The sequence below is a fragment of the Podarcis melisellensis genome (genome assembly GCF_964234715.1).
Source record: "Podarcis melisellensis genome assembly, chromosome: 1".
Classification (NCBI taxonomy): Eukaryota; Metazoa; Chordata; class Lepidosauria; order Squamata; family Lacertidae; genus Podarcis; species Podarcis melisellensis.
Genome location: NC_138528.1, coordinates 113,326,366 through 113,351,643, shown reverse-complemented (window position 1 = coordinate 113,351,643; position 25,278 = coordinate 113,326,366). Strand labels below are relative to the sequence as shown.

The window sequence follows — 25,278 nt, the reverse complement described above, 5'->3', positions numbered from 1 at the left end:
TATTCTTGTATTTATATATTAAGCTCAAACAATTCCATAGTATACACATCTGTCTGCCAGCAGGATGCACTTTGCTTGAACAATGGGACTTCCCCTTCATCTCCTTCCCCTTGCAGTTCCCTTGTGTGCCTGCCCAGTCACCTGCAGAGAGTAGAGGGAAGTTCTACATGAAACTCTATTTTACCTATGATTTAGATTTTAAAGATTGGGGGTGGGATATGAAGGTACTGAAAACTATTAACCTGCTCAAATAATTATCTAAAAATATATGTATCTAAAATTACAGTTGTGGTAGTTAACTAGTATTGTTCTTGAAACATGAGTTTGACCAAACTGCGGGAGGCAGTGGAAGACAGGAGTGCCTGGCGTGCTCTGGCCCATGGGGTCACGAAGAGTTGGACACGACTAAACGACTAGACAACAATCTGTTCCAATTTCCATATTTGTTTTGTATTATTTCCATTGGCTAGATTACTAATTCAACCATGCATATTTCCCCCCCCAAACAGACAGCTTCCCACTAACATCACCAGAGTTGAAGTCAATTGTCAATGTGTACCTTAAACCTTAGGGGACGCCGGTCACATATTTTAATTTAGGAATGTGAGCTTCAATGGCACGATTAATAGAGTGGGGAAATCTCTGAAAAGGATATGGTAAGAAGATGTCTTTAGATAGGATGGCTTCTTGGAGCAGTATTCATTCATTTATTTTCTTTTAGTATTCCTTTCAGTATTACCTTTATAGACTACCTTTCCTCCAAGGAGCTCAAGGTGGCCAATACATATTTCTCCCTCTCCATTTTTATCCTCACAACCACCATGTGAGGAAGCTTAGGCTGAGAGACTGTTCATTCAGTGAGTGTCCTAGCTGAGTGACTTTCAAATGCTTTGTCTGCCTGGTTCTAGTCCCACATTCTAACCGCTTCATCAGACTGGCTAGAGAGTATGAGATGTATTTGTGGTGACCCAAATTTCACTGCAAATTTTGACAAATGGGGGGGGGGGCATTCTTGATGTCAGAATGAATGGTGCCCATCATGCAAGGATGGTGCCTGACATTTCCACTATCTGGGGATCAATGGATCAGTTATATTTTATCTGCGCGATCAGAATGAATTTCTGGAATCAATTTGCTTTTTCTGTTTAGCCTCAGCAGAAGTCATCATGAAGGAAAAGAGGTCTGAATAGGCCAAAATATATGTGGACTGTCCCTGAATCAAGTGACTTTTCTTCTTTAAGTTCTCAAAGCTCTTAATGTAGCTCACAGTTGTCATCTGAACTAGCTAGATTTTTAACTGAGAATCAATCCCAGTCAGTCCATCATTTGAAAAATAAGTTTTTAAAGCCATTGTGCCCCAAAATGGCAACTAGAAATTTTGTTTTGGCGATTGCAACTTTGGTTTAAGCAGCCATTTGGCACCTAGTTTATATATGAATTTCTAACACTACTCCCTGACTTAATCTGTATAAAGTGGTAGGGTCCAGAAATGAAATCCAAATGACAATTGGCATGTAAGAAACACAAATTTAATGTGGCTGAAAGACATTTTCTAACCTTTTGCGGATGAATGAAGTTGAACACTAGTTACATGGCTTTTTTGTAATATCTGCTTGCTTTGATATGAAGATCTTACAAAAGGATTGCCTGTCTCATTCAAATAAATGGAAATATTGCCACCTTGTGGGTGGTGCTTTGTGTGCCATAGCTCCCTCTTTATAACATTTCCTGATAACATCTGTTGTTGGATTGTGAACAAATAATCTTTCCAGACCCTTTGATCATTCTTCCCTGAGTGTCTCCTCTCTCAAATGGGTGTGTGTGTGTGTGTGTGTGCATATGTTGTAAGTTTTGTTGCTTTGTAAAGAAATATTAGTGCTCTTTTAAAATTGGCAGCGCAAATCATAAAGCTGTATGTTTTGGATGGAGGAGTGTTTTAGAATTACTTAACATCCTGTTTTAACATGCTGTTCTCACAGTTTTAATTTTTCTAAGCATGGTTCTGTGGAAACATTTTGGGGGTGATTTTCTTAACACTGTAGAGGAATACATCGAATCAGCAAGCTGTCACTGTCACACCAGATGTGTAGTGCACTTGAGTTTTTGTTTTATTCTTATCAAAGTTAAACCGCCAGACACAGTTGCAATTCTAGTTCATTTTAGCTAGGTGAGGATTGCCTTTATTGAACATTTGCTCTAGCAAATTCTCACAACAGGTCTCTCTGCACACCTAAAGGGTGGGAAACTCAGGCTCTGGGGGCAAATGTGGCCCTCGGGGCCTTGGTCTGGCCCTTGAGACTTTTCTAGCCTTATTTTTCATCATGCTTGCTTCACACCCTCCTAGAGTGATTTCCGCCTGGCTGGAATGAGTCTGTGCACTTCAATAATGCATCTTGGTTTCCTGGATGGTGGGTGAGAGAGGGTTGTGTGAATTTGTGCAGAAGCTAGTCTACTGTACATAGGGAAAGTTTATATTCATTGCTCCACTCACGTGTGCCTGCGGTTTTGCCTGCCCAGAAGGAAATGTAGTCTTCAAACTGAAAGGTTCCTCATCCCTGGCATATACCCAGCACTCTGTTGCAAAGTTAGCCTCGCTTCGGGATACAGATGTTGCATCTACAAATTTCATTCTAGCTTCACCTGTTCCCTTCTTAAGACTCTTCTAATTTGTGGGAGCAAGTTGCTGACAAAAAGCTTCCCTTCATTTACAACAATAGCATGTGGTGCTCCACAGTTTCAGCTGTCACTTGTCAACATACCTACACACCTATGTCGTAACTCTGGGTATTCCGTTAAGTAAATCAGGTTCTGGATAATGTCCTTCTTCAGAATGTCATTAACATAGGAACATAAAGAACATTAAGCAAGAGTGGCATCCAGACCTGTGGGAAACCTTCAAGCGCAAGAGCGCTGTCTCTCTCCGTCAGCTTCCAGCAACTGGTGTTCAGAAGCATTGCTGTCATTTTTGGTATACAGAAGCATTAATGTAACAAAAAGGAGTGTTTATAAGCAGCTAAGGGGCTACATACAGCTTTGTACATCAGTTATATAATAATGCAAGCTGATGTAATGTTTCGTCAGAATGGACAGTATCTTAGAATTATAACGTTGACAAAAATGAGCAAACAACACAGTGAACTAACAAGTCATATTCTTTTTATCCTCCTTTCCCTTTTAGGCAAGAAGTTTTTAAGTGGAACGGATGGGGTTACAATGACTCAAAATTCATCATCAATAAGAAGGGACAAGCAGAATTCACAGGGAAAAGGTAACATCCTTGTAGATACATAATATTTCTAAGGGATGGGGGGCAGGAGGGATTTAAAAGCACGAAATGGATATTAAATAGTAGGTGAAGTAATATCATTGGCTTTTGGGTGGGTTGCCCCTGTCAGGTATGTGGTCTGTTGGTTACCTTTATGTGAATAGTTCATCGGTGGCAGACTAAAGCCAAAGCTATTACCCTGATTGTTGCGTGGATTTGTAGAAATGGGAGGGGGGCGGGTTTTGGAGTGGTCACTTCTACTAGTGTGTAGTTTTTTGAGGCTTGGCTTTGTCACCCAGACTCAGATACTCGGGACGTTGTCTGACCCCCATCCCAGCATAACTCCAATCCCATAGATGATCCATTCCCTTTATGCACATCTGTTGCTTCATCCTACATGAGGCAAGATGCAAGTTGCTGCTGGACTTCCAGCTCCCATCCACCCCGGCCACCATGGCCAAAAGTCATGGATAATGAGAGCTGTGCTTCAGTCATGTCTGTAGAGCCACAGGTTACTTAACTACAAGCACCAGAGGATTTGTTGGAATCCTACCCTTATTATGTATACAGATGAGTTAATTATTCTTTATGTGAACGTAAGAGGGACCCTACTGAATCAAACCAAGAGCTCATCTCATCCAACATCCCATTTCCTATAACAGCTGTATAGATGCTTCCAAAAACCCTGTAAGAAAGGCAAGAAGGCAATAACTTTGCCATACTGGTTGCCCTACTTGGCAAGGATGATCACTGAACATGGAGATGCTTTTTTGGCATCAGTTCTCGTACCTTTTTTATGAGAGGAGACTTCTCCATGAATTTGACTAATCATCCTCTATAAAACTACTTAAGCCACTGGCTGTTGCCGCATCGTAGGTGACTTTCATCAGCTTTTTTGGTTTGCTAATCCTGAATTCATTTGTCTAATACTTTGCTAAAACCATTTAATCCACTGGCTGTTGCCAGATCATGCGATGGTGACTTTCATGAGCACGTAAAAGGTGTCCTGCACATTTTGTGAATCCTGAGGCTATTGCCCAATTAATTTCATTGGGTAAACCAAAGGTCTAGTATTAGAGAAGGCCAAACTTATTTCTATTCACTTGCTTCAGTTTGCATAACTTTTATCTTTAAAAATGACATCCGTGTCTTTTTTTCTGAACTAAAAAGCCACAAATGCTGCAGCTCTTCCGTATAGGAAAGATGTTCTAACCCTTGTTCGTCTTGGCTTCTCTTCCCCAGCTGTAGTCTCCTAGTCATCTTTTCTTCAAAAGAACCTCATGCCGTATTCAAAATTTAGCCACACCGCTTTTATTAAAGTACTGCAGCGCTTGGATTCTTCTTTTCTGGAAATACAGTATTTGTAATTCCTCCTGTAGTAAACTTGATGTCAGTTAATATGATGACTTCTAGTTTTTGAAGGAATAACTTCTCTTCAGCTACTGTTTAATTTTTCAATCTAATTTAGGTGTCTTCCCCTGCAGATTAATCCCTGAAAACTTGAAAGAAATAGGCTCCCACTTCCGATTTGTCCTGTATATACCATTGGCAGCTCTGCGCTAATTCTCTTTGGATGCTGTCTTTGGGGCATCCTGAACTGTACACAATATTCTGAATGTGAGCATGCCATGAACGAATGCAATTGTGGCTTTTTATTTCAGTCCCATTCAGCCATTTTGTTGTTTATTTACCCAGACCAGAGAAATATGTGGGAACTCTTTAATATGCTTCAGACTTTGCTCTGTTAACTACCTTCTCAGGCAACAAATAGTTTGCCACAAATCACCAGATAATTTATGAATAAGTTAAATAGCACTGTTCCTAATACCAAACTTTGTGTTACTACCAAAAACAGCAACCCTACTCTCTGCTCAAGATTTTAATTAACTGCTATCTGTAATAGGATTCTTGTCACCTACTACTATGTTTTCTTCATCTTTGATGGGCTTTCGAAAAGCATTTGGACAATTCAGAAGTACCGTATTTTTTGCACCATAACACTCACTTTTTTCCTCCTAGAAAGTAAGGGGAAATGTCTGTGCGTGTTATGGGGGGAATGCCTACGGGTGGCATGCCTACGGATTTTCCACCTCTAAAAACTACGTGCGTGTTATGGTCGGGTGCGTGTTATAGAGCGAAAAATACGGTATATAACTGTACAAAATTGGGTGTTTATTTGACTCGGGATTATGAAAGGCTGTTGAGCGATACTTTCCTTTGCAGAAGCCGTTCTGGCACTTCACCCACAAGGCTGATTCTTCTTTCTGCTTAAGAATGGCTCATATTAAAACTCTTTGCAACTTAGTTGGATAGGCGAGACTGACACATCTGTAATTTCCTGGATCCTCAGTCCCATCCTTCCAGAAATTACATACTCTTTGTGTATATTTGAACAAATAAAATGCTAGATTTGTACTAGCTTCAGGCTAGAAAGAACTGACTAAAATACTTTCGAATTCAGGTATCGGCTAGGTGGTACGGTGTTGCCTTTTTTAGTAGACTGGATGGAGAAATATATGAGCGGAAGTCAGGAGCATAAAAGTACTTCTAGAGTAAGTATATAAATGAACATCTAATTTGGTATAACTCAGTGTGACTTCTAAGATTCCTTTGCATGCAGTTGGAATAAGGTTTAACCTCTGATCCATCGTCATTGTCCTTTTTGTACTATCTGATATCCGAGAACTTGGGCAGAGGCCTTTCCCAAGCTTGCTACCGGTGCCCTGTGGTTCCTTACTATATGGTTCAGTGTGAATCTGTGTCTAAAAATGAAGTACCTTATTTAATCTGATTTGATTAGGTTTCTTTCCTCTGTAACCTTTCTTAGTAATGTTACATTGCTTCCTTTTTAACACAGGTTGAAAATCCTTTTCTTTCAACAGACTTTTAGTGTTTTGATTCTGTATTTTATATTTTTATTTTTTTAATCTATTTTTTATAATGTTACGATTTACTAGTTCTCAGTTGCTCTGTGGATAAAAAAGCTGGGATAAATATTGATTAGCTAACATACTAATACTATGTTTCTGGAAGGTTTCTTGGTCACTAATTGTTTAGTCATTTGATCAGGACCTTTACACCTGCCCTCCAGATACTTGGCCAATTAAGTGATCAAATATAGATGGGCAGGTATACTTTTAAGTTAATAAAATTCCAGCACAGCTACCTGCTAATTTCAGATGCCCTAGTTAGCTGTGAAGCATTGAAATTGTTCCCTGTACCACTGGTCGCTATTGTTTTTAGCAAGTGTGCCACAAGTCAAGTCCAAAATGAATGTGCCAAGGTCCTTTTACTTTGGGACAGTTTGACTCCACTAGCATGGGGGGAGGCAGAGAAGTCCCCTCCATGCCCTAGCTGGGATATAAGCACCACCTACTCTTGTCCACAAGTGCCGCAAACCACACATGCAACAGGTTAGCAATTTGATTACCGAAGGTGAGGACGTATTTATTTTTAGCTAGTAACATTGGCACAAATTTAAATGTATATTAAATCTCCTACAAGAGATTGGATTGTAAAGCATGCTTTTAAATCCACGGGAAAGTGTGTCCTGGTTGTCAGTCGGAAGTTTGGGAAGCAAGCTGGCATGATGCAACTTGGTTGCTGTTGAGGTATAATCCTGCCCCACTGCTTTGCCTGCATTCTTAACGCTAAGCTGCATTTCCAAGTATTGCAGTAGAACTTGTCTAGAACAATTGCTTTGCAGTGCAATTGTTAAAGCATTTGGGGCAGACCTAAATGGAGAAGTAGATCTCTTTCCCAAGGAGGAGAATGTAATGAAGTACAGCCTGAGCTCAGGATCTCCTAAAAAGAACTTGCATTTCTACTAGAGTTAAATGGAAGTGGGTTGCATAAATACAATTAAAACTTTCAGTTCTTAGAGCCTTTACCTTCCATTCATTAAGTGTAATCTACTTCAGACCAATATTTTAGAGGTCAGTGATACTTGATGGCTAGAGTAGAAGCACCATGCAGTAGAATATCCCTTTTTCAGTAGAAATCTGTCTGATGCTTGTGCCTCTCAGCTGGCTGTAGCTCAGGCAGGCAGAAATGAAGCAGGGAGAAAGCAAGTGAGATAGACATGGTACCCTCCTTTTCCTTTAACACCATTGGTTCGTGCATCCCAGATGTTGACACAGGTAGCAGAAAATAAAAGTCCTTTGAAATATAGCAGTGATGTTGAATGAGCTGAGCGTTGACCACAAGAAAGGTAAAGGGTTTTACCCAATTTCAACACCAGTAAATGGGTTTGAGTCATACTTTACCTTTGGCTTCTGGGAAGAACTATCAATGGTTTGTCCTTCCTGCACCTTCCCTAGGACTATTTAAAACCTTTGTGACCCGAGGAAAGGCTGAAACAAGGAAGGCCAGGCCAGGAAGCTATTGCCATCAGCTTCCAGTCAGCTTAAGAAGACTGCATTCTCTAGCACTTTTTGGTGTTAGTATTTCAAAATTGTGTATCGCCCCGGCTGCCTTGTTAGAAAGGTGCTATATATTTGCAATAATACAGAGAAATAAATAGTTTGAAAGGGGACAATACAAAAATGAATTGGTTTCCCAAGAGCTTGGCATTTCTCTTCTTGTAGAAATACCTTGCCTCTCTGCGGGAGTTTCTTCTTCTGAATAGGTGCACTGAGCATAGCTGTGTTTTTCTTTTACATTGAAGGCATCCTTGAATCTTAGTGATGTGCCTCCTTCTATTGCAAATGAAGAATTTATCAAAGACCTCCAAGCTGCTAAAATATCATATACCCAAGAAGCAGAAGCTAGGATATTCAGAGCTCATGGTAAGAAAACACACACACACACACACACAGAGTGCATTTTAACTGTATGTTTATTTTTTAACTTGACATCTTTGTAAACATCGCCCCCCCCCCTTTGTACTTTAGGTCATTGCTTACATGAACTATATAAGCTCAGGGAAGGAATGTTTCAACGAGTTCCTGATGTAGTTGTATGGCCAGGTAAGCTCTTTAGAATGTTCTTCTCATTCTTCAAAGGCTTTCCGCCACCCTGAAGTCCAATATAGCAAAATACAAATCTGGGGGCGGGGGATAAACTTGATATTGGAAAGCACGTGCAGATGTTGGCAGAGCACAGAATCTCATCCAGTACTTGGTCCAGGAATGTTGTTTGGAAGTCTGCCAAGAATGCTGCTTATGCAGCCTGGTGAAAAAGCCTTTGCAAAACACAGGCTCTGCTTTACTTGTTTGGTCACTTTCCTCCAAAGTGAAAGAAAACAGTGTCAAAATTTGAAAGGTAGAGGCAACATGGGCACAGGATCAAAACATACAAACACGTGAAAGACTTGGAAGCTTTTTTCAGTGTGTGCAAACCTTTAATTTTCTGAAGATGAAATAAAGTTCTGATATGGTAAGCTTTCAACCAGATTTTCACGGGCAACGGATTCTTGCTAAAGAAAGAAACCTGAGCCATGCTAGCAATTTCAAGAACACGTAATTTGCTGTTCAGAATGCATTACACGGGTTCTTGTTTACAGTTTCTGTGATTTACTGGCCTTTACCCAGCTGGCTCCTTCCAGCTGTGCAACTTAGATGCAGGGAAAACTTGGCTCAGTATACTTTATTTTTATTTCTAGTTGTTAATACCAGAACACTTGCTGGGGTGCTTTCTGAGCATTTTCCAGAGAAACCAGAGCTTCTTCATTTATGCTCCATTGAAACCAACATAGCAAGTTAGTCGAAACCAACTGGAGAGTTTCATGACCCACTTTAGATAGATTCAGCCACTGCTCTAAATCAAGATATGGACACCTTTCCTATTGACTGTTCTTGCTAGTTCATTTTCAACTTTTTTCCAACTAGCAGAAATCTATAGGGAGGAATGTAGCGCTATGTAAGCTTTTCAGATTTCCAGGCAAAATAATCCCCTCTCTCCTTGCCCCCTCCTTCTGGGGGTTCTCATGACCTCTCCAGAGCCAGTGGAGTCCTTGTGCAAGCTTCTGCTCCTGGGATGATTCATTGGTTGAATCTAGCCCATACTTTGTTGTCTGTAGGATATACCGTATTTTTCCGTGTATTGGACAAGATTTTTTGACTCAAAAATCACTTCAAAAAACTGGGGTCGTCCAGTACACGGATAGTGGCATGGCTGGGGGTGGGGGTGGGAGAGAAGCTGTGCGCCGCCAGCCAGCTTGTTAGCGGGAGCGCAACTTCCCCCAATGCTGCTGTGCGCAGGAAATGATCTAGGGAGTGTTTCCTGCCCGCAGCTGCGTGGGGGGAGAGGCTCAACAACTTTGAGCCATCTCCCCTCATTTTCCTAAAATTGAGTCCCCAAAAATGGGAGGGGGTCCTTATACATGGGAGCGTCTTATAGACGGAAAAGTACGGTACTTATTTGCACCTCCATCTCATAACACTTGGTGCATCCATAACTACTTCAAGCACTAGAGTTTTTACCAGCTTGGGCTGGTGCACCAACAATGTCCCTTCCTCCAGAAGCTGAATCTGGCCAGGGTTGCTTTTCAGTAACCTCCAGACCCGAGTACTATAAAGCACTTAACACCAGGCTGGCCTTGAAAAGCTTTTGGAAGCTTCAGCTAGTGCAGACTCCTGCCACCAGATGGACTAACACCCACCAACAATCAGAGCGTATTACAGAGTGGGACCAGACCAGTTGCCTATTGATTTCTGGGCTTGAATGCTGGTTCTTGCTGCTTGAATGCCATGTTTGGGACTGGAAAATCTTATAGAATGCCTTTCCTTTGTGCACTCTGTTCAGTGTCTGAGATCCCTCACCAAAGTTCATTCAGTTTTTGCTAGAAGCAGGCGTTTTTCAGTTGTGGCATCAACCTTACGGAATGACCTTTCCAGAAGAACCCATTATGCACCATCATCTTGGACCTTCAGGTGCCAAGTTGAAGCCTGACTTTGTAGAAAGGCTTTTGGCTGGCTGTTGGTTTTAGTTTCCTCCTGTGTTACTTCTATTTTCACGGCCTTGCTTTTTTGAGCATCTGCTAAATCTGTAATTTGCTATTACTTGAATTGTAATTTTGTTGTGAGGTTCTTTTTGATAATTTTAGCTTTTTGTGTTTTGTTTTGATTTTAAAAAAGGAAAAGTGTAAGTAACTTGGGTTCAATGTTTAAGAGGAACATGTGAAAAATTCAGAAACAAATAGATGATCTGGGCTCAATCCATTTTTGCCAGCCAGTATTGCATATAGTTCTTCCCTGAGTCCCAATATTGATGGTGCAGAGACTCCTTTTCATCTCATAGTGAAAGTGTCCAGAACATTGAGACTTCACTTCCTTAACTCTAGTATAGTTGTGGCCTCTGACATCACTGTAACAGCAAGCTGCTGTGAAATACTTTAATACATTTACATTTTAACAGAAATCACTGTCTTACTATATGGTGTTAATTCTCTATTTATACTTCTGTTTATAGACTGCCATGATGATGTGGTTAAAATTGTGGAAATAGCTTGCAAGCATAACGTTTGTATTATACCGTATGGTGGTAAGTTATATAGCAATTTTATGCCTTAAGGAGAATAATTGTCTTGTTTTCAGTGGCCAGAATCCAAAGTGCTGCTTCAGACATAGCTAATGGCTTTTGTATGCCCAGTGGGATTTATTTTTATTTTTATTTTGAAGAGCAGACTCCCTTGCTATGTTGCCTTTTGCTTGAGGAAGCCTCCTCCGAAGTTCAAATGTAGCACTGTTTATTATTTTTAAAATGATTTGAGCCCCATAGTTAAGTATCAGGGAACTAACATGAAGGCATGTGAATGAAAAATAACGGAAATGCGTTTCTTGTATCTGCAGGAGGAACAAATGTTTCTAATGCTCTTCAGTGTCCTGCTGAGGAGAAAAGAACAATTGTTTCATTGGACACCTCACAAATGGTATGTGGAAAAAGCATTTTCAGGCAAAACTGTGTAGAATGTCAGATTGTAAAAAGTATTTCAAATACCAAAAACATAACTTAAGCTGACTTCCCTTACATGGTAACAAAGACTGCGGGGAAGGTGACAATGGACATCTTTATAAGGCCTTGACAATTTTTGGTTCCTATCCAAAGAGTTAAGTATTTTGTAGGATCAGCATGCTTGGTAGCAGAGTGAAGATTTTGAGCCTGGCTTTCTCAAGTCCCAAGCCCAGCACTCTTAGCCATTATGTTACATTGGCTGTCTGTTGGGAGCATAAAGACTGCCACTGGATTAGATAGCTAATTGATTTCATAAAGCATGAACTAGGGCTTTCAGCTTTCGAATAACTTAACAGGTAAGTTTGGAGGGGGCGGGAAGAAACACTGTGGTCCTTCTGTATACAATGCAAGGTCAATCTTTATTTCAATGAATATGTGCAGCATAAAGATGTCATTACTGAACATCAGTTTGTCCAGAATCCTTTGTCTTAAAAGTTCTGTATAAAATCCCCTTCTGGTTTGCGCATAGGGTGGAGCACTGCATGGCGTGGTGTTTGCCATACTTGCCCAATCCCAGTTTATAGTGCAACACTCATGTAACCAGGGCGATTTGCCCCAGGAGAAAACAGGATAAAGTTCAGCCATTAATATCCAAAGTAGGCACAACCACATCTCATTCCTTTTTTAAAAATCTAGCCTCTAGCAGGATTGAGTAAGAAAAAAAAATCACCTGTTAATCTTTTTGTATCCTTTACTACTCTGAGTACTTCATCTGCAAACAATTTGCTAAGACCGTATTGATTGCATTGGTAAATTGATGCATAGTTCTTATATGAGTCCATGGGCCTCAGTTCCCTGTGGATATTTTTGCTTTAGGCTATTGGGCCTACATCATTACAATTTTAGTTCCTGTGTGAAACAGTAATAGTTCAGACAGGCAAAAAATACGTATGTTTACACCTTCCCATTTCCAGCCCCTGAAGGCACAATCCTATACACGCCTGCTTGGAAGTAAGCCCTATTGTGTTTAATGGGGCTTACTTTCAGGTAAGTGTGTGGAATTGGCTAAACGCTGTTGATTTTGTCAACTATCAAATCATTTCACAAGTCTTACTTTGGTTTCTTTGTAATAGAACAGGATTCACTGGATAGATGAGAAAAATTTAACCGCTCATGTTGAAGCTGGCATTGTTGGACAAGACTTGGAAAGACAGGTATCTTACTCCTTTGAGAATTACTTTCGGTTTTTACATTTGCCAAATGTACTGTGTATATTTTCCAGGTTATTGAGTCAGCTCTGTCTTAATCATTATACCAGTTCGTGTCCTGCGGACATGACTGCGCCAGGGTAGATGTTGCTGAGTTAGTAGTGTGAACATGCTGGGAAAATGAGCTTGGGAGAGCACGTCTTTGTTTGAGACTTGGTCCTGCCACGTGATGCCTCAAATCTTCCTGAGATTGTGGAAGGCATTGAGGCATCGCTCCTGACAGGTGTAAGTTTCCCTTGGCTCACTGCCAGAAAGCAGCATGCCCAGCACACAAGCCTGGTGGGACTTCATCTTGGGATTGGTTGTTAGCATCACATTCTCCCAGATGCTTTTGGAGAGGCGAGCCCTGCTGTAGCTGCCTTGCCAGTACACCTATCCAGCTTGATGTTGATGGAGAAGTTGCTGGTTATGGGGGAGCCCAGGTAGACAAAACTGCCTACCACCTCAAGCATGTGGTCACCAATGGAGTGCAGGCAACATCCTGACCCAGGATGTTGGCCGTCAGGGTGGTGTTAAGGTTGAACTCCATGCAGGCTGGGACAAAATGGTTGGTGAGACTCTGTAGAGCTTCCTGAGAGTGTGCTGTCAATGCTGTTACAAAAAAAACCTCATAGATAAGGACCCGCCACACTTTCGTTTTGGTGTGGAGGCATGCCAGGTTGAATAGACCCCTGTCGCTCCATGAATGGATGTACATACTGTCTTCAGTTGAGCTGAAGGCATATGAGAGCTATGGGGAGAAGAATACGTCAAAGAGAGTTGGGGCAAGAATGCAGCCCTGTTTCACATCACTCTTAAAGGGAAGGTGTCAAAGGATTGCTGTAGATCAGGGTTTCCCAAACTTGGTTCTCCAGCGGTTTTTGGACTACAACTCCCATCATCCCCAGCTAGCAGGACCAGTGGTCAGGGATGATGGGAATTGTAGTCCAAAAACACATTTGGGGAGCACCGCTTTGCAACTTGTCTAAAAGCATTCTCAAGTCCTACATACTTTAAAATATGTTTGAATCGTTAACTACTTGCAATACTTAGTAATAGACTTTCTGTAGACGAGTGGTCCTCCTTTAAAAGGGTTCTGTAGCTTTTTCCAAAGAAATGATTTTTGTTGCAAACTACGAACACAGCACTTTCTGATGAGATGGCCTTTCATACTTTTTATTTTTATATCCTCTTACTTGTTTGATGTAGTATTTTAACCTTTCCAGAGCTATAGCTTTTTTTAAAAAAGGTTAGAATTAAAATGCGCGGAGCATATTCTCTTAATTTAAATGACATTTTTCCAGGCTAGTAACTTTGGATGTTTCACTAACTGTTCCATTCTTGAAATGCCACAGACTCTTGTCCCACTAGAATAAGGCATAATAGCTTCTTTTGCTGCAGCTTCTTTAAAACCAAAGCAATTCCTGCCATTTCTCTTGGGGGGGGGGGGCTTCTTCTGGATCACAAATATTGTTACTCAGTGTATATTTTTATATAATTAGAACATATTCACAGCACTTTGGTCAACATATGAAGCATGTTCAAGAGTATATACTCAAGTATTGTGAGTGGGTCATGTGGTGCTGTAGGTGTTCCTCTGCAGAAATATGTGATCTTGTTCAAAAGAATTTGCATAGCAAGGGAATTTGACATTTGACAGTGTTAGTCCACAGAAGCTCCAGCAGTGCCTATGCTTGCAATCTGTCCAGAGGATGCTAGGGGTTTGGAGTGGTTTTTATTTTATTTTTTAAAGCTTACGTTTCATATTTCTAATAATAAATTCATATACCCTGCTAGTGATTTAAACATAACCCTCATATAATGTGGCTGTTTGGGGGGGGGATCCTTCTTTCTTGGTGTTTTATAAGAGGGTAGTATATAGTATACATTTATAAGTAAAACCGTCTTTTTGCTAGCACACAGTCTTGTGATTTACATTTTAAGAGCTCAAGACTTGCTGTATTATCAGATCTTTAAGATAGGGAATGCCAATCCCTGCATCAATGAAATGTCATGGTGACCATACTGTAGCATGTAATAAAGCAGAAGAAACTGGCAGATATATATATATATTGCGTTTAAGCAATTCCAGACGCAGAGCAGCAACACTGCATACGTGGACTTGCCCTTCCTCTCCTCGCTCCTGCACCCTGAAAATCTGCTCCATACTGTCCCCACAATACTCCAAAGCAGATTTTGGGGGTACAGTGTATTTAATTTAATTTAACCAATGGTGTGTTCTGGTGGATGGACACAGTTGAGTTTTACCCTTATTATTATATTACCAAGAGAAGTTGTACCAGAAAACACTTGGGAGCTATTCCACCCCATAGGGCATTCCTGAATAATCCATCTCTCAAATGTTTTCAGCACATAATGTGGTTTCAAACGCAAGCCCATGTGACCAGTTCCTGTGCCAGTTGACATAAAAGACTGCTCTGCTGAGCAGTTTCATTGGGAGAGCTTTGTGGGGGTCAATGTATAAAGGCGTTTCATTCCATTTTTGAGGCAGTGCAGATGGCAAAGCCCAACTAATAAAGAAAAATGAAACCAGTGACAAATGTGTAGAAATTCCTCATCTGCATAGCAAATATACTGTAGTATTGCACATAGAAATCCCAGCCAGGTGGTTGTATATTAAGTTGCCTCTTCTTGAACGAATGGAATATAATTGGTTGCTCAGGATTTCTGCAGACCCAGCTGCATATTACCAGAACCATAACTAAGTGCTTGCTGTATTGTCTTTTAAGTGAAATCTTTTGAGCTGTAGTCTTCAAGCTAAAATTGTGTCATGTCGAATGTTCTTAATAAGGGATCAGATTTAGGTTTTTTGAACTGTGGGGATAAATAAGGCAAAGCTAACAGCTACGTTTAATACATGCTACTGAGACCTGGGTCCAGTTCATACAATAATCTCCAGCTATTTTTCACCCTCTTCTGATTGTGTATTCATGGGCACAGTACAACATCAGCTTGAGGTACGCTTCTTTGCAACTGTTTTTGCAATAAGGGTGGTGTTAAAAGTACTGCCATGATAGAATCGTAGAGTTGGAAGGGACTTGGAACAGGAATCTAGTCCAGCCGCCCCCGCCCCCCTGCAAACGATGCAGCAATCACAGCTAATGCAAACAAATTGTCTCATTGGTGAATCGTCTGTGTACTTCTGGGTGATTGTATAGCAGAGGGTGATAATGTGGAGAAGATTTGGTAGCAAAAAGTACAGTTCTGTTTGGAGTAATCATGTTAATGAAAGCAGATTTTATTTTATTGGTGCAAAACAGCGGGCTTTCCTGCCCGTCTCTGGAAAGACACACATCTACAAAACCAAATTCTGGAGTTCAAGTTTCATATCCTTAGAAAGCTGTCTGTTACACAAATGCTGTCTTCTTTTTCACGTGTTTAGCTGGGTGAAAGCGGTTACTGTATGGGCCACGAACCAGATTCAATGGAATTCAGTACACTTGGAGGCTGGGTGGCAACGCGGGCATCAGGCATGAAGAAAAACATTTACGGAAACATTGAAGACCTGGTAATAATTCCCCCCCCCCCCCCAGCAAATGATCTCATTACTGTTCATCGGTGTTTGATGCTTGTTCTAGTTCTAATCTTTTTGTCAGTTAGTGGAAACTTAGGTTGTTCTGAAATTCCAAAGATAGTTTTTTTAAAAAACAACAACAACAACCCAGTCTAGTCTTAGAGAGGCAAAGTTGAATATTAAATGTTTGGATCAATAGTGGTATATTTGGGTTTAGGCTACTGATGGTTTTGGTATGCTCACACGCTTTTGTATGTTTCAATTCGTATGTAATTTTTAGGCAAATATATTTTATTATACAGGTGGTTCATATAAAAATGGTAACCCCAAGAGGTGTGATACAGAAAAACTGCCAAGGACCGCGTATGTCAACAGGACCTGACATCCATCATTTCATTTTAGGATCTGAAGGTATGCATCAAAATAGAATTGCAATTTTTGTGTGCAGTTGTTTTGAGCCACAACTCCTCTCATCCCTGACCATTGGCCATGCAGGCAGGAGTCCAAAACAACTGGAAGACATTGGATTTGAAAGGGCTTATTCCTTTTGCCAGAAAGAATAAGATTTCCACAGTTGATGCCATTAGATACAGTGCAATTTTAACACAGTACATATAGCTGTAGACCTATTTTGGTGTGATGTAATAATTTGTACTGCTAAGGAAGAGGCTGGTGCCTTTTTCTTGGAGCAGTGCCAGATTAGTAATGCCTCTTGCTTAAAGCTAACTCTCCTGCATCTTAGACTGCATTTCTAAACACACTACAGTGGTACCTCAGGTTACATACGCTCCAGGTTACATACGTTTCAGGTTACAGACTCCGGTAACCCAGAAACAGTACCTCAGGTTAAGAACTTTACCTCAGGATGAGAACAGAAATCACACAGTGGCAGTGGGAGGCCCCATTAGCTAAAGTGGTGCTTCAGGTTAAGAACAGTTTCAGGTTAAGAATGGGCCTCCGGAACGAATTAAGGTAATTAACCCAAGGTACTACTGTATTGAGTAAGTGAGTAAGCATATCTAGGGTGCTTTTTGCTTTAGCTACTCCTCTTAAAAGTCATTATAGCTTGGGTTTTCTGATCATAGAAACTCTGTGTTCTATGTAAGGTGAAAAAACTAAAACAAACGGAACATCACAGCATTTTGTAACAAGGTAGCCCTGTGTATGCAATAGATAAAAGGTGAAACACCCCTGAATGGTTAATTCCAGCCTAATTCGACCGTGGTGTCCGGTGGTGATCTCTGCTTTCAGGCCAATGGAGCTAGCATTTGTCCACAGACAGCTTTTCTGGGTCATGTGGCCAGCATGACTCAACCACTTTTGGCGCAACGGGACTCCGTGACTAAAGCTAGAGCACATGGAAACACCATTTACCTTCCCGCCACAGCAGTACCTATTTATCTCCTTGTGTTGGTTTGCTTTTGAACTGCTAGGTTGGCAGGAGCTGGGACAGAGCAACGGGGGCTCATCCCATCGCAGGGATTCGAACTGCCAACCTTCCGATCAGCAAACCCGAGAGGCACAGTGGCTTAGACCACAGTGCCATCACGTCCCTGTTATTCAATAGGGCATTACAGTACAGAGTACCTAGTTTCCTAGAGGTGCTTCATTTGCAGTGGACATCCAGCTAAATGCTGGATTACAAGAGTACAGAGATGAAAATTCTCTGTCGGGATTAAGTAGGGACAGTATAACTCTGGTGTGCTGTGTTTACTGAAACGTTAAACTAATTTATTAAAACCGTTTTAGAGTTCTCATTTGGAATAAGGGAAAAGTGATGGACACGTGACAGATAATGTGAAATTGCCCCCTTTTTAGTCTACATTGACATTTTACAAAATCTGTGCAAGCCTATCCCATCTGTGCAAGCGTATCAGCTTGCTGGACAGAACAATTCCCTCTCTCCCAGCCGCTTCTCCTGACCTCCCCAGAAGCCATTGCACTGGGCTTCAATTGATGCTGATACACAATGATGCACAATGTAGTGCATTGACCCATTTTATTTACTACATGCAGTAGCTCGGTCATGGTGCCAAACCATGGATTGAGTTAGTTATAGATTAGAACCCAGACTATTTTGACTACCAAACATACAAGGCAGCCATAGTTATAGAGCTGCTGGTTTGCTTGCAGTTTCTTTCTGTTTCAGCACACTTCCACTGGTTGGCTGGGCACACGCTGCCTTGTTTCCCAGTACTTTTTTCTGTTCTGTTTAAATGATTGGCAGGTGCTGTCAAAATATGAGAAAGCCTCTTTTGATGTTCTGCTTGATGCTAAACAGTGCAAAACAATTTCTTTCTATATTGGTCCTTTTGGAAGAAAAACACCTAGCACACTAGTTATAACTTGCCCCTGGTGCTTATATCCAGTGCTTTTTTTCTTCTTAAAAAAATGTTTAGGGGTACTCTCATTTTCCTACTCATTTTGAAATACTGCCCCTCAATGAGGCCAAACATAGATTCACAAAATGTTTAGGGGTATGCGTACCCCCACGTCCCCCCAGAAAAAAGCACTGCTTATATCATAGTTTTAACATTGAAAGAGCAAAGCTTTCTTCACATTATGATGGAACTTTAAAATTATATCAATATTTCATCTTATGAATTGCAATATTTCTACAGTTAGAAACCTAATCCTCACAGTTTGATAAATACTGCATTAACGGAACATTACTGCGCTAACTGAACACTGCCGTTTGGAGGTTCTGGAATAGGAAATATTTGTTAAAGAATTGGGCATGATTTTCAAAATAAACAAAGATGGGATTCTTAATCACAAAATGATTTTTGTAAATCTTTTGACAATAACAAAATGACCATTTCCCTCTTTTTATGAAGGAACCCTTGGAGTGGTAACAGAAGTTACAATAAAAATTCGACCAATCCCTGAATACCAAAAGTATGGGTCTATAGTATTTCCAAACTTTGAGACAGGGGTGGCCTGTTTAAGAGAAGTAGCAAAGCAGGTAAAGTAACCTTATCTTCAAGTTGTGTTTTATTGCACTTTTTATTTATTTATATAAAAAAGAGTAGTATCAAAATGCTTTCACTAGATGGCATGCTAATGCTCTGCTCTGCTGTCTTTTTCTTGAGGCTGGGCAATATGCTTAAAGGGGAAATCTCCCACTAAGCTTCTGGGAGATTGCTAAATCGAATGTTAAGATTTTATATTTCTCTGGTTTGCTTTCCTAGATTTAGTCTCCCCTCCCCCTCCCCCCCCCCCCACTGTAATTAGGCAGCAGCTATTGCTTCAAACTTGAAAACATTTACAAATTAGCATAAAAGGGCTTGGGAAACTATTGCTAGCATACTGAGTTCAGGGTGAGATCTGGGCCAGTTAAAGTATTCAGTGTCCTTATTTAACAAATGACTCATTGTAAAAATGTTGCCCTTTACATCCTTCTCCCTCTTCTTTATTATATTCCCCAGTCAGTCCAATAAATAAGTAATTCCCTTATTCTGTACCTTTTCCATAGGTCAGTCTTTGTTTGTTTCCCCCCACCCCCTTTGTTAGAAATACCTAGTTTCTTGGGTATACACAAAATGTGTGTGCATCTGTCTGCACACAATTATCTTTTGCACTGCATATAAGTTCTGTTCCGTCTTTCTCATTTAATGGTTGTATCCAGCTAAGTTCTACTCAGAGTGTAGTCATTTCCATTAATTTCAGTGGGTATCCTCTTAGTATGACTAACATTGTCAACAACCCAACATATATATATATATAAAAACATTTGCTTACAATTTCTTCTATTTTATTATTGACATGGGGAACACACTGTTTTTAACAATGACAGGGCATTATTAGTAGGTCCTAGAAGGTGCGCCAACTCTCCCCCCACTAAACTTAAATATTTTCCCCCATTGTTCCAAGTAGTTTCTAAAACCTTACATAGCATTGATCCATAGAGAGCTGGTTCTATAGCTTAAATGTATGTATTTGAGGCTGGACAGACTACAAACAGGGGTATGCTATCAAAGGCCAGATGTTGACCTAATGTAATACAATGCAAATTTTGCAAACTACATTAATCTTAATCAGTCTGGGCCTCTGTGTTAAGATTACCGAATGTGTTTTTTACAGCATGATGTAACTCCTTTATAGAGGTTCAGTATTTGACTGTATTTCATCCCATGCCAGATTTTTCTAAAAAAAAATTACACAATTGCTTTACTTTCTATCGGTGTTCTTTATTCACATGCAACTTGTGTCTTTATAGCGATGTGCTCCTGCATCCATTCGCCTTATGGACAATAATCAATTTCAATTTGGTAAGTTTTTACTAATTTTGCTCATGATTTGCTTTTCTAAACTTGCGCCGAACCTTGTGGTCTGATAGCGGGTATTCTGTGACCTTGGCGATAGGGGATTGAAAATTAAAAATGTGCCCCCTCTTTCCCATACTCCCTTGTCATTCTCCAATTTTTGCCTCTCCCAGCTTTGGTGCCAGTAACCAAGGTTCATTGTAGTGACCAATATCTACAGAACTGCTCAGCTAGTTCTGCATGGCTAAGGCAGTTTTGGACTTGTGGTTCTTGAGCATCCCCTGCTGCCTGGCAAACAGCTTTTGCAAATAAGTTGGTTTGTCAGCTGTCAAGGAAAAAAGTCAAAGAGCTTGACCTCTTTGAATCTAGACTTGGTTAATTCTAACCCAACATTTGAAATCAGAATTTAAAGGGACGAGGGCATGATCTGCAGTTGGTTACTAATTCCAGTGTTTTCAGTTCATTCCTTTGTGCCATTCATCACTGACGGCAGATGGAGTTGATTATGCAGTATGGATACTTTGATTATTTTCTATCTTTCTGCTGACTGCACTGGGCTCTCAGTGACTCACATAAAATCCAAATGCAGTCAAAACCATTCTTCAAAATTAAGATTGTAGTGTCTTAATTTATTGATTCCCCCCTCTTTAATTAAAAACCTCTTGATCAACTGATCAGGGGCACCTTAATTAGACAACACATTTTTAAGTGATTTAAAACATATATAGTCTCATTTATCTTAGAGGCATTCCTACCTTCTCTCGCACAAGAAGAAATGTTTCTCCACACACGCATCATCTGAAAACAGAGCATACTTAGTTTTTCCATTCTGTTTATTAGTATGCATACTTTGGTAGGTTTAATCAATTAAAACTCACATTATTTTTCAGTTTCTTTGATTGGATGGTGTCCCTAAAGAGAGAAAGCTTAAAAGCAAGACAAAAAATAGACGCCCATAAAGTGCAGCAGCAGTCATTGTACTAGCAGTCTCCCCCAAAAGCTTGTTGAAATAATAAAAAGAACCATCTTGTGATTCTTACATCTCTTTCACTACTTTGTTGGTTTATTCTCTTTAAGAAAATTAGAACATTTTGGGGCAGACAGAGCTTGACTGAGGAAGTTGACTTAGGGCTGCAGTTAATGAAGAAGAGCATTTGATTGTTCTAGAGTTGTGGGAGCAGCCTTAGTGAACAAGGGTTCTTTGTTGCATTGGGGGCGTGAAATACCATCTCCCACCCCATTCTGACTTGTCAGCAAAAGCTAGATAATGTAGGCAAAAATAATCTGAGACTAGGTAAACATCTCCTAGCACTTCTACTATAGATAGCATTGAGTCAAAGTCTAAGATTGTTACAGAAGTAGTTGTGAAAAATGTCTTACGTGAATGTCTCCACTAGATGAAAAGCTGATCCACAAACAGAACTTCAGCGCTAGGTTTCTCCCATTGGTGTGTGTGTTTGTAATCTGTAAAATAAACAGCCAAATTAACATTTGAATGCATGAATATACAAGTGGCTTCTAAACAAACAAAAATAGAGAATCTACCTGGCTTTATGGACAGGACTGGGGAGTAGCAAATTGGCCTATTCTCTGTAGTGCAGAGGTAGTCATTCTGTAGGAAAGAGAATTACAGACTCCTATTTTGATGTACTTTTGTAAGCAGGCAAAGAATTAGACTTGACAGATTTCACCGAGTTTTCAGATTTCTTGCATTTATGCCTAAACGTGCAGGGTTCCCATAAGTCCCTTGCAACAGTGTTAGTGGTAAGTTTATTTTGCTAAGAAATGGAGCACTTACTAATAAAAAAACTTTAAGCTCCAGTTTTTCAGTCACATTTCCAAATAAAATTCTGAACTCCATTAATATAGTTGTCTTACATTTTTTTTTTTCCTTTTTCCTAACTCTTGCCAAGGACATGCTCTTAAACCACAGGTTTCTTCAATTTTTACATCGCTTCTGGACGGGTTGAAAAAATTCTACATCACAAAGGTATTTAATTTTTACCCTTGGCCTCTAATTAATTCAGATTCTAAAAGATTTGGACACACGTGCCTGCAAAAGCACACTGTATAAAATTGCATGTTAGGTCTTCTCTTCTTCCCCCACACCAAATCTTAACCTGGATTTATTTTATTTTTAAAAAATGTGTTTAATGTCTACACTAGTCCAGGGTCTAAGGGTGCAAATGGCAGAACAGCATCTGCCAGCTGTTTTAGTTGAGAGTAGTAGCACAACGGGACACGGGTGACGCTGTGGGTTAAACCACAGAGCCTAGGGCTTGCTGATCAGAAGGTCGGCGGTTCGAATCCCCATGACAGGGTGAGCTCCCGTTGCTTGGTCCCAGCTCCTGCCAACCTAGCTATTCAAAAGCACGTCAAAGTGCAAGTAGATAAATAGGTACTGCTCCGGCAGGAAGGTAAACGGCGTTTCCGTGCGCTGCTCTGGTTCGCCAGAAAGCAAGATGAATGCTGCAACCCCAGAGTCGGTCACGACTGGACCTAATGGTCAGGGGTCCCTTTACCTTTACCTAGTAGCACAACACAGGTGGGGAAGAGAGGTGGGAACTTCTGGTGTCAGAGTTCCTGCATTTATTTGAATGAGAAATATTTTTGCATGTGCAAGATATCTCTTCATTGACTTGTTGGCCTGTACCATTAGGGTTGGGGGAGGAAAAAAGCGAAACCACACACGCCAATAGGCTGTTCCTGCTAATCTTGATGCCAACATATTAATTCTGTATCCTCCATTATTTTAGCAGCAGAAGTTTGTTGAACTTTGAAAGTTTCAAAATGAAATTTCATTTTCAGAGAATGAAGATTCACTTATTATCAGAAACACCCACATGGCAGTAGTTGTAAATGGTTACAGAATAGAAAATAATGGATGCTTTACAACACTTCGGTTGCTTCCCCCCCTTGACGACATCCTCTTGAGTGTTTCTCTTAAGTATCGCACTTTCAAATATGTGCCATGTTTCCTTGCAATATGCCTCTTGTTTATGCTAAAATGCTTGTGAATCTGCTTTAGAAGAGTTGTATTGTGTTCAGAATAAGTTAGGAACATGAATATATTGTAAATGACTTAAAATGGTCAATCAACATGAATAATGGTATCTTGCTGTACTACCTTCGTATAATGGAGATGCCTGTCTTTCCACAGTTCAAAGGATTTGATCCCAATGTGCTATGTGTCACTACCTTGCTTTTTGAGGGAGACAGGGAGAAGGTTCTTCAGCATGAAAAGCAAGTTTACGATATTGCTGCAAAATTTGGGTATGAAACCTTCATATCTTAATAGTTAAGCAATGTGCTGAAAAGTCCAAAATCTTTGTAGAGCTGAAAACCAGAGGCCTTTTATGAAAATTTATGGAAATCATGAGGTATCATGCATTTTTTCAATAATACAAAACCATTTTGGAAAGTGAGAATGAAATTGTAGACATTAACTAAGAGGTTAGTGCATAAAAATGTACCTGAAAACACAAGAGAGTCATTTGAATTTGCTTGAGCAGAAATGTTTGTAGGGACTTAACTGTGATACGAAATTGAATACATTTTGCCATAGTCCAGTTGAGGTCAGGGCTATTTCCTTTTCTCTGTAGCACACGAAAGGGACTTTTGTGACACTAAACAAACAAATCTTAACGCACTGAAGGAGAGCATTGTTTTGAGCATTATACCTTAATACTGTGCATTATTGACTAAAGCTGTGACTCAGGCCAGCCTGTTTTAAAAAGGAAATTGTATTTAATCAACAGAACTTGATTAATTATATGTATTCCACCTCCTGTCACTGATTGCTCTGCGCTGTTACAAAGGAACAGAAAACATTTCACTTTAATAACAAGCTGAGTAATGATAGGGTGGTTTGTGTCCATCTGGTTTGATTGATTACAGGACTAATCAATGAAACCACGGTGAAGATATTTGTCTGGGCCACAACTTTATTTCCCATTTAAGCAAATTATTACTTAGATCACTGTGTTTAATGGGGAAAAACAGACACTTTGCAAATGTTCTGCGTTACAGGTTCACTAACCTAATATCTGAATGACATGTTACAACGCTCAACCTCCCATTCTCACCAAAATGTCCTTTCAAGAAGCAGTGAATTGAGATTTGAGGGGCAGGCTGATAGGAGACAGAAGTAAAACACCTTCTGAAATATAGATACTTTGTGAACATTAAGCAATTACAGGATAGCCTGGCAGCTTAAAAAGTAGGAGCTGTCCTGCATTCTTGGTCAAACATCTCTGCCCCATCATCCTTTTCTTCTGTTTGCTAGCCTTGAAGCTAGAAGACGAGGAGAACTGGAACAGACAGCCACTGTTAGCTGTTTTGGCTACTACCCCCAAAACTCAGCTTGTTTCACCTAGAGGGTGTTTTCCTTGTACTTGCTACCTCTTTGCTCTTCTGCCAGAAGAACAAGGGGATAAAGTGTCGTCAGCTTATCCAAGAATATCCCACCATGTTGCCCCAGCTGTCAGCTGTTGCCCATGGCTAGCTAGAATACTGCCGGGCTGCACATGCCTGGTTGGGTTTCAGAATTTTCTCTGCCTCAAATGTGCCAGTGAAACTGAAAATGCAAAAGTCAGCTTACAGGTCAAGTGCCTATATAGCCAGCAGCACAGCCGGGCTAAGCTGCCATTTCCGTTTTCACTGGGGGGCCCCCTCACTTGAGGGAAACAGGCATGTAACAAACACCATGCTTACATGCTGTTTGCATAGATGTGTTCTCTTTGGCCCCTGAGGTCTCTGAGTTGAAGCTGCATGCTGTTTTTCATTCATTACCATTTGGTTTTTGAGAAAAGCTCTTAAATAAAAGAAAATGTTCCTGAAAATCGTGGACATTTCTCTCACAATTTCTATCACACGCTGCTATATCTGAGCAGGCTGAAAGCAAAGAGTAAGGTTACCGTAACTTCCGTCATAGAGCTTCAACATGCTGATGACAACGTAGTGTGTGCATGCTCAGAGGATGACCGCCAAACCATCCTAAATATCTTCGCAGAAGCTTATGAAAATCTTGGCCTATCACTCAGCATCCAAAAACCAAAGTGCTGCACCAACAAG

At 40.4% G+C, this 25,278-nt stretch overlaps 1 protein-coding gene across 3 annotated transcripts in view; it reads left to right on the top strand.

Moving 5' to 3' along the window:
• AGPS (alkylglycerone phosphate synthase) overlaps positions 1–25,278 on the top strand; it is a 70,098-nt gene that overhangs the window by 30,179 nt on the left and 14,641 nt on the right. For all 3 annotated transcript variants that reach the window (XM_081924297.1, XM_081924298.1, XM_081924296.1), the window contains exons 2-14: positions 3,179–3,268; positions 5,727–5,817; positions 7,932–8,052; positions 8,158–8,232; positions 10,676–10,747; positions 11,056–11,135; positions 12,292–12,372; positions 15,809–15,934; positions 16,243–16,351; positions 18,778–18,905; positions 20,160–20,211; positions 22,119–22,195; positions 23,366–23,478. In XM_081924297.1, coding sequence (XP_081780423.1) covers positions 3,179–3,268; positions 5,727–5,817; positions 7,932–8,052; positions 8,158–8,232; positions 10,676–10,747; positions 11,056–11,135; positions 12,292–12,372; positions 15,809–15,934; positions 16,243–16,351; positions 18,778–18,905; positions 20,160–20,211; positions 22,119–22,195; positions 23,366–23,478 — 1,215 coding nt within the window. The remainder of the gene's footprint in view (positions 1–3,178; positions 3,269–5,726; positions 5,818–7,931; positions 8,053–8,157; positions 8,233–10,675; positions 10,748–11,055; positions 11,136–12,291; positions 12,373–15,808; positions 15,935–16,242; positions 16,352–18,777; positions 18,906–20,159; positions 20,212–22,118; positions 22,196–23,365; positions 23,479–25,278) is intronic.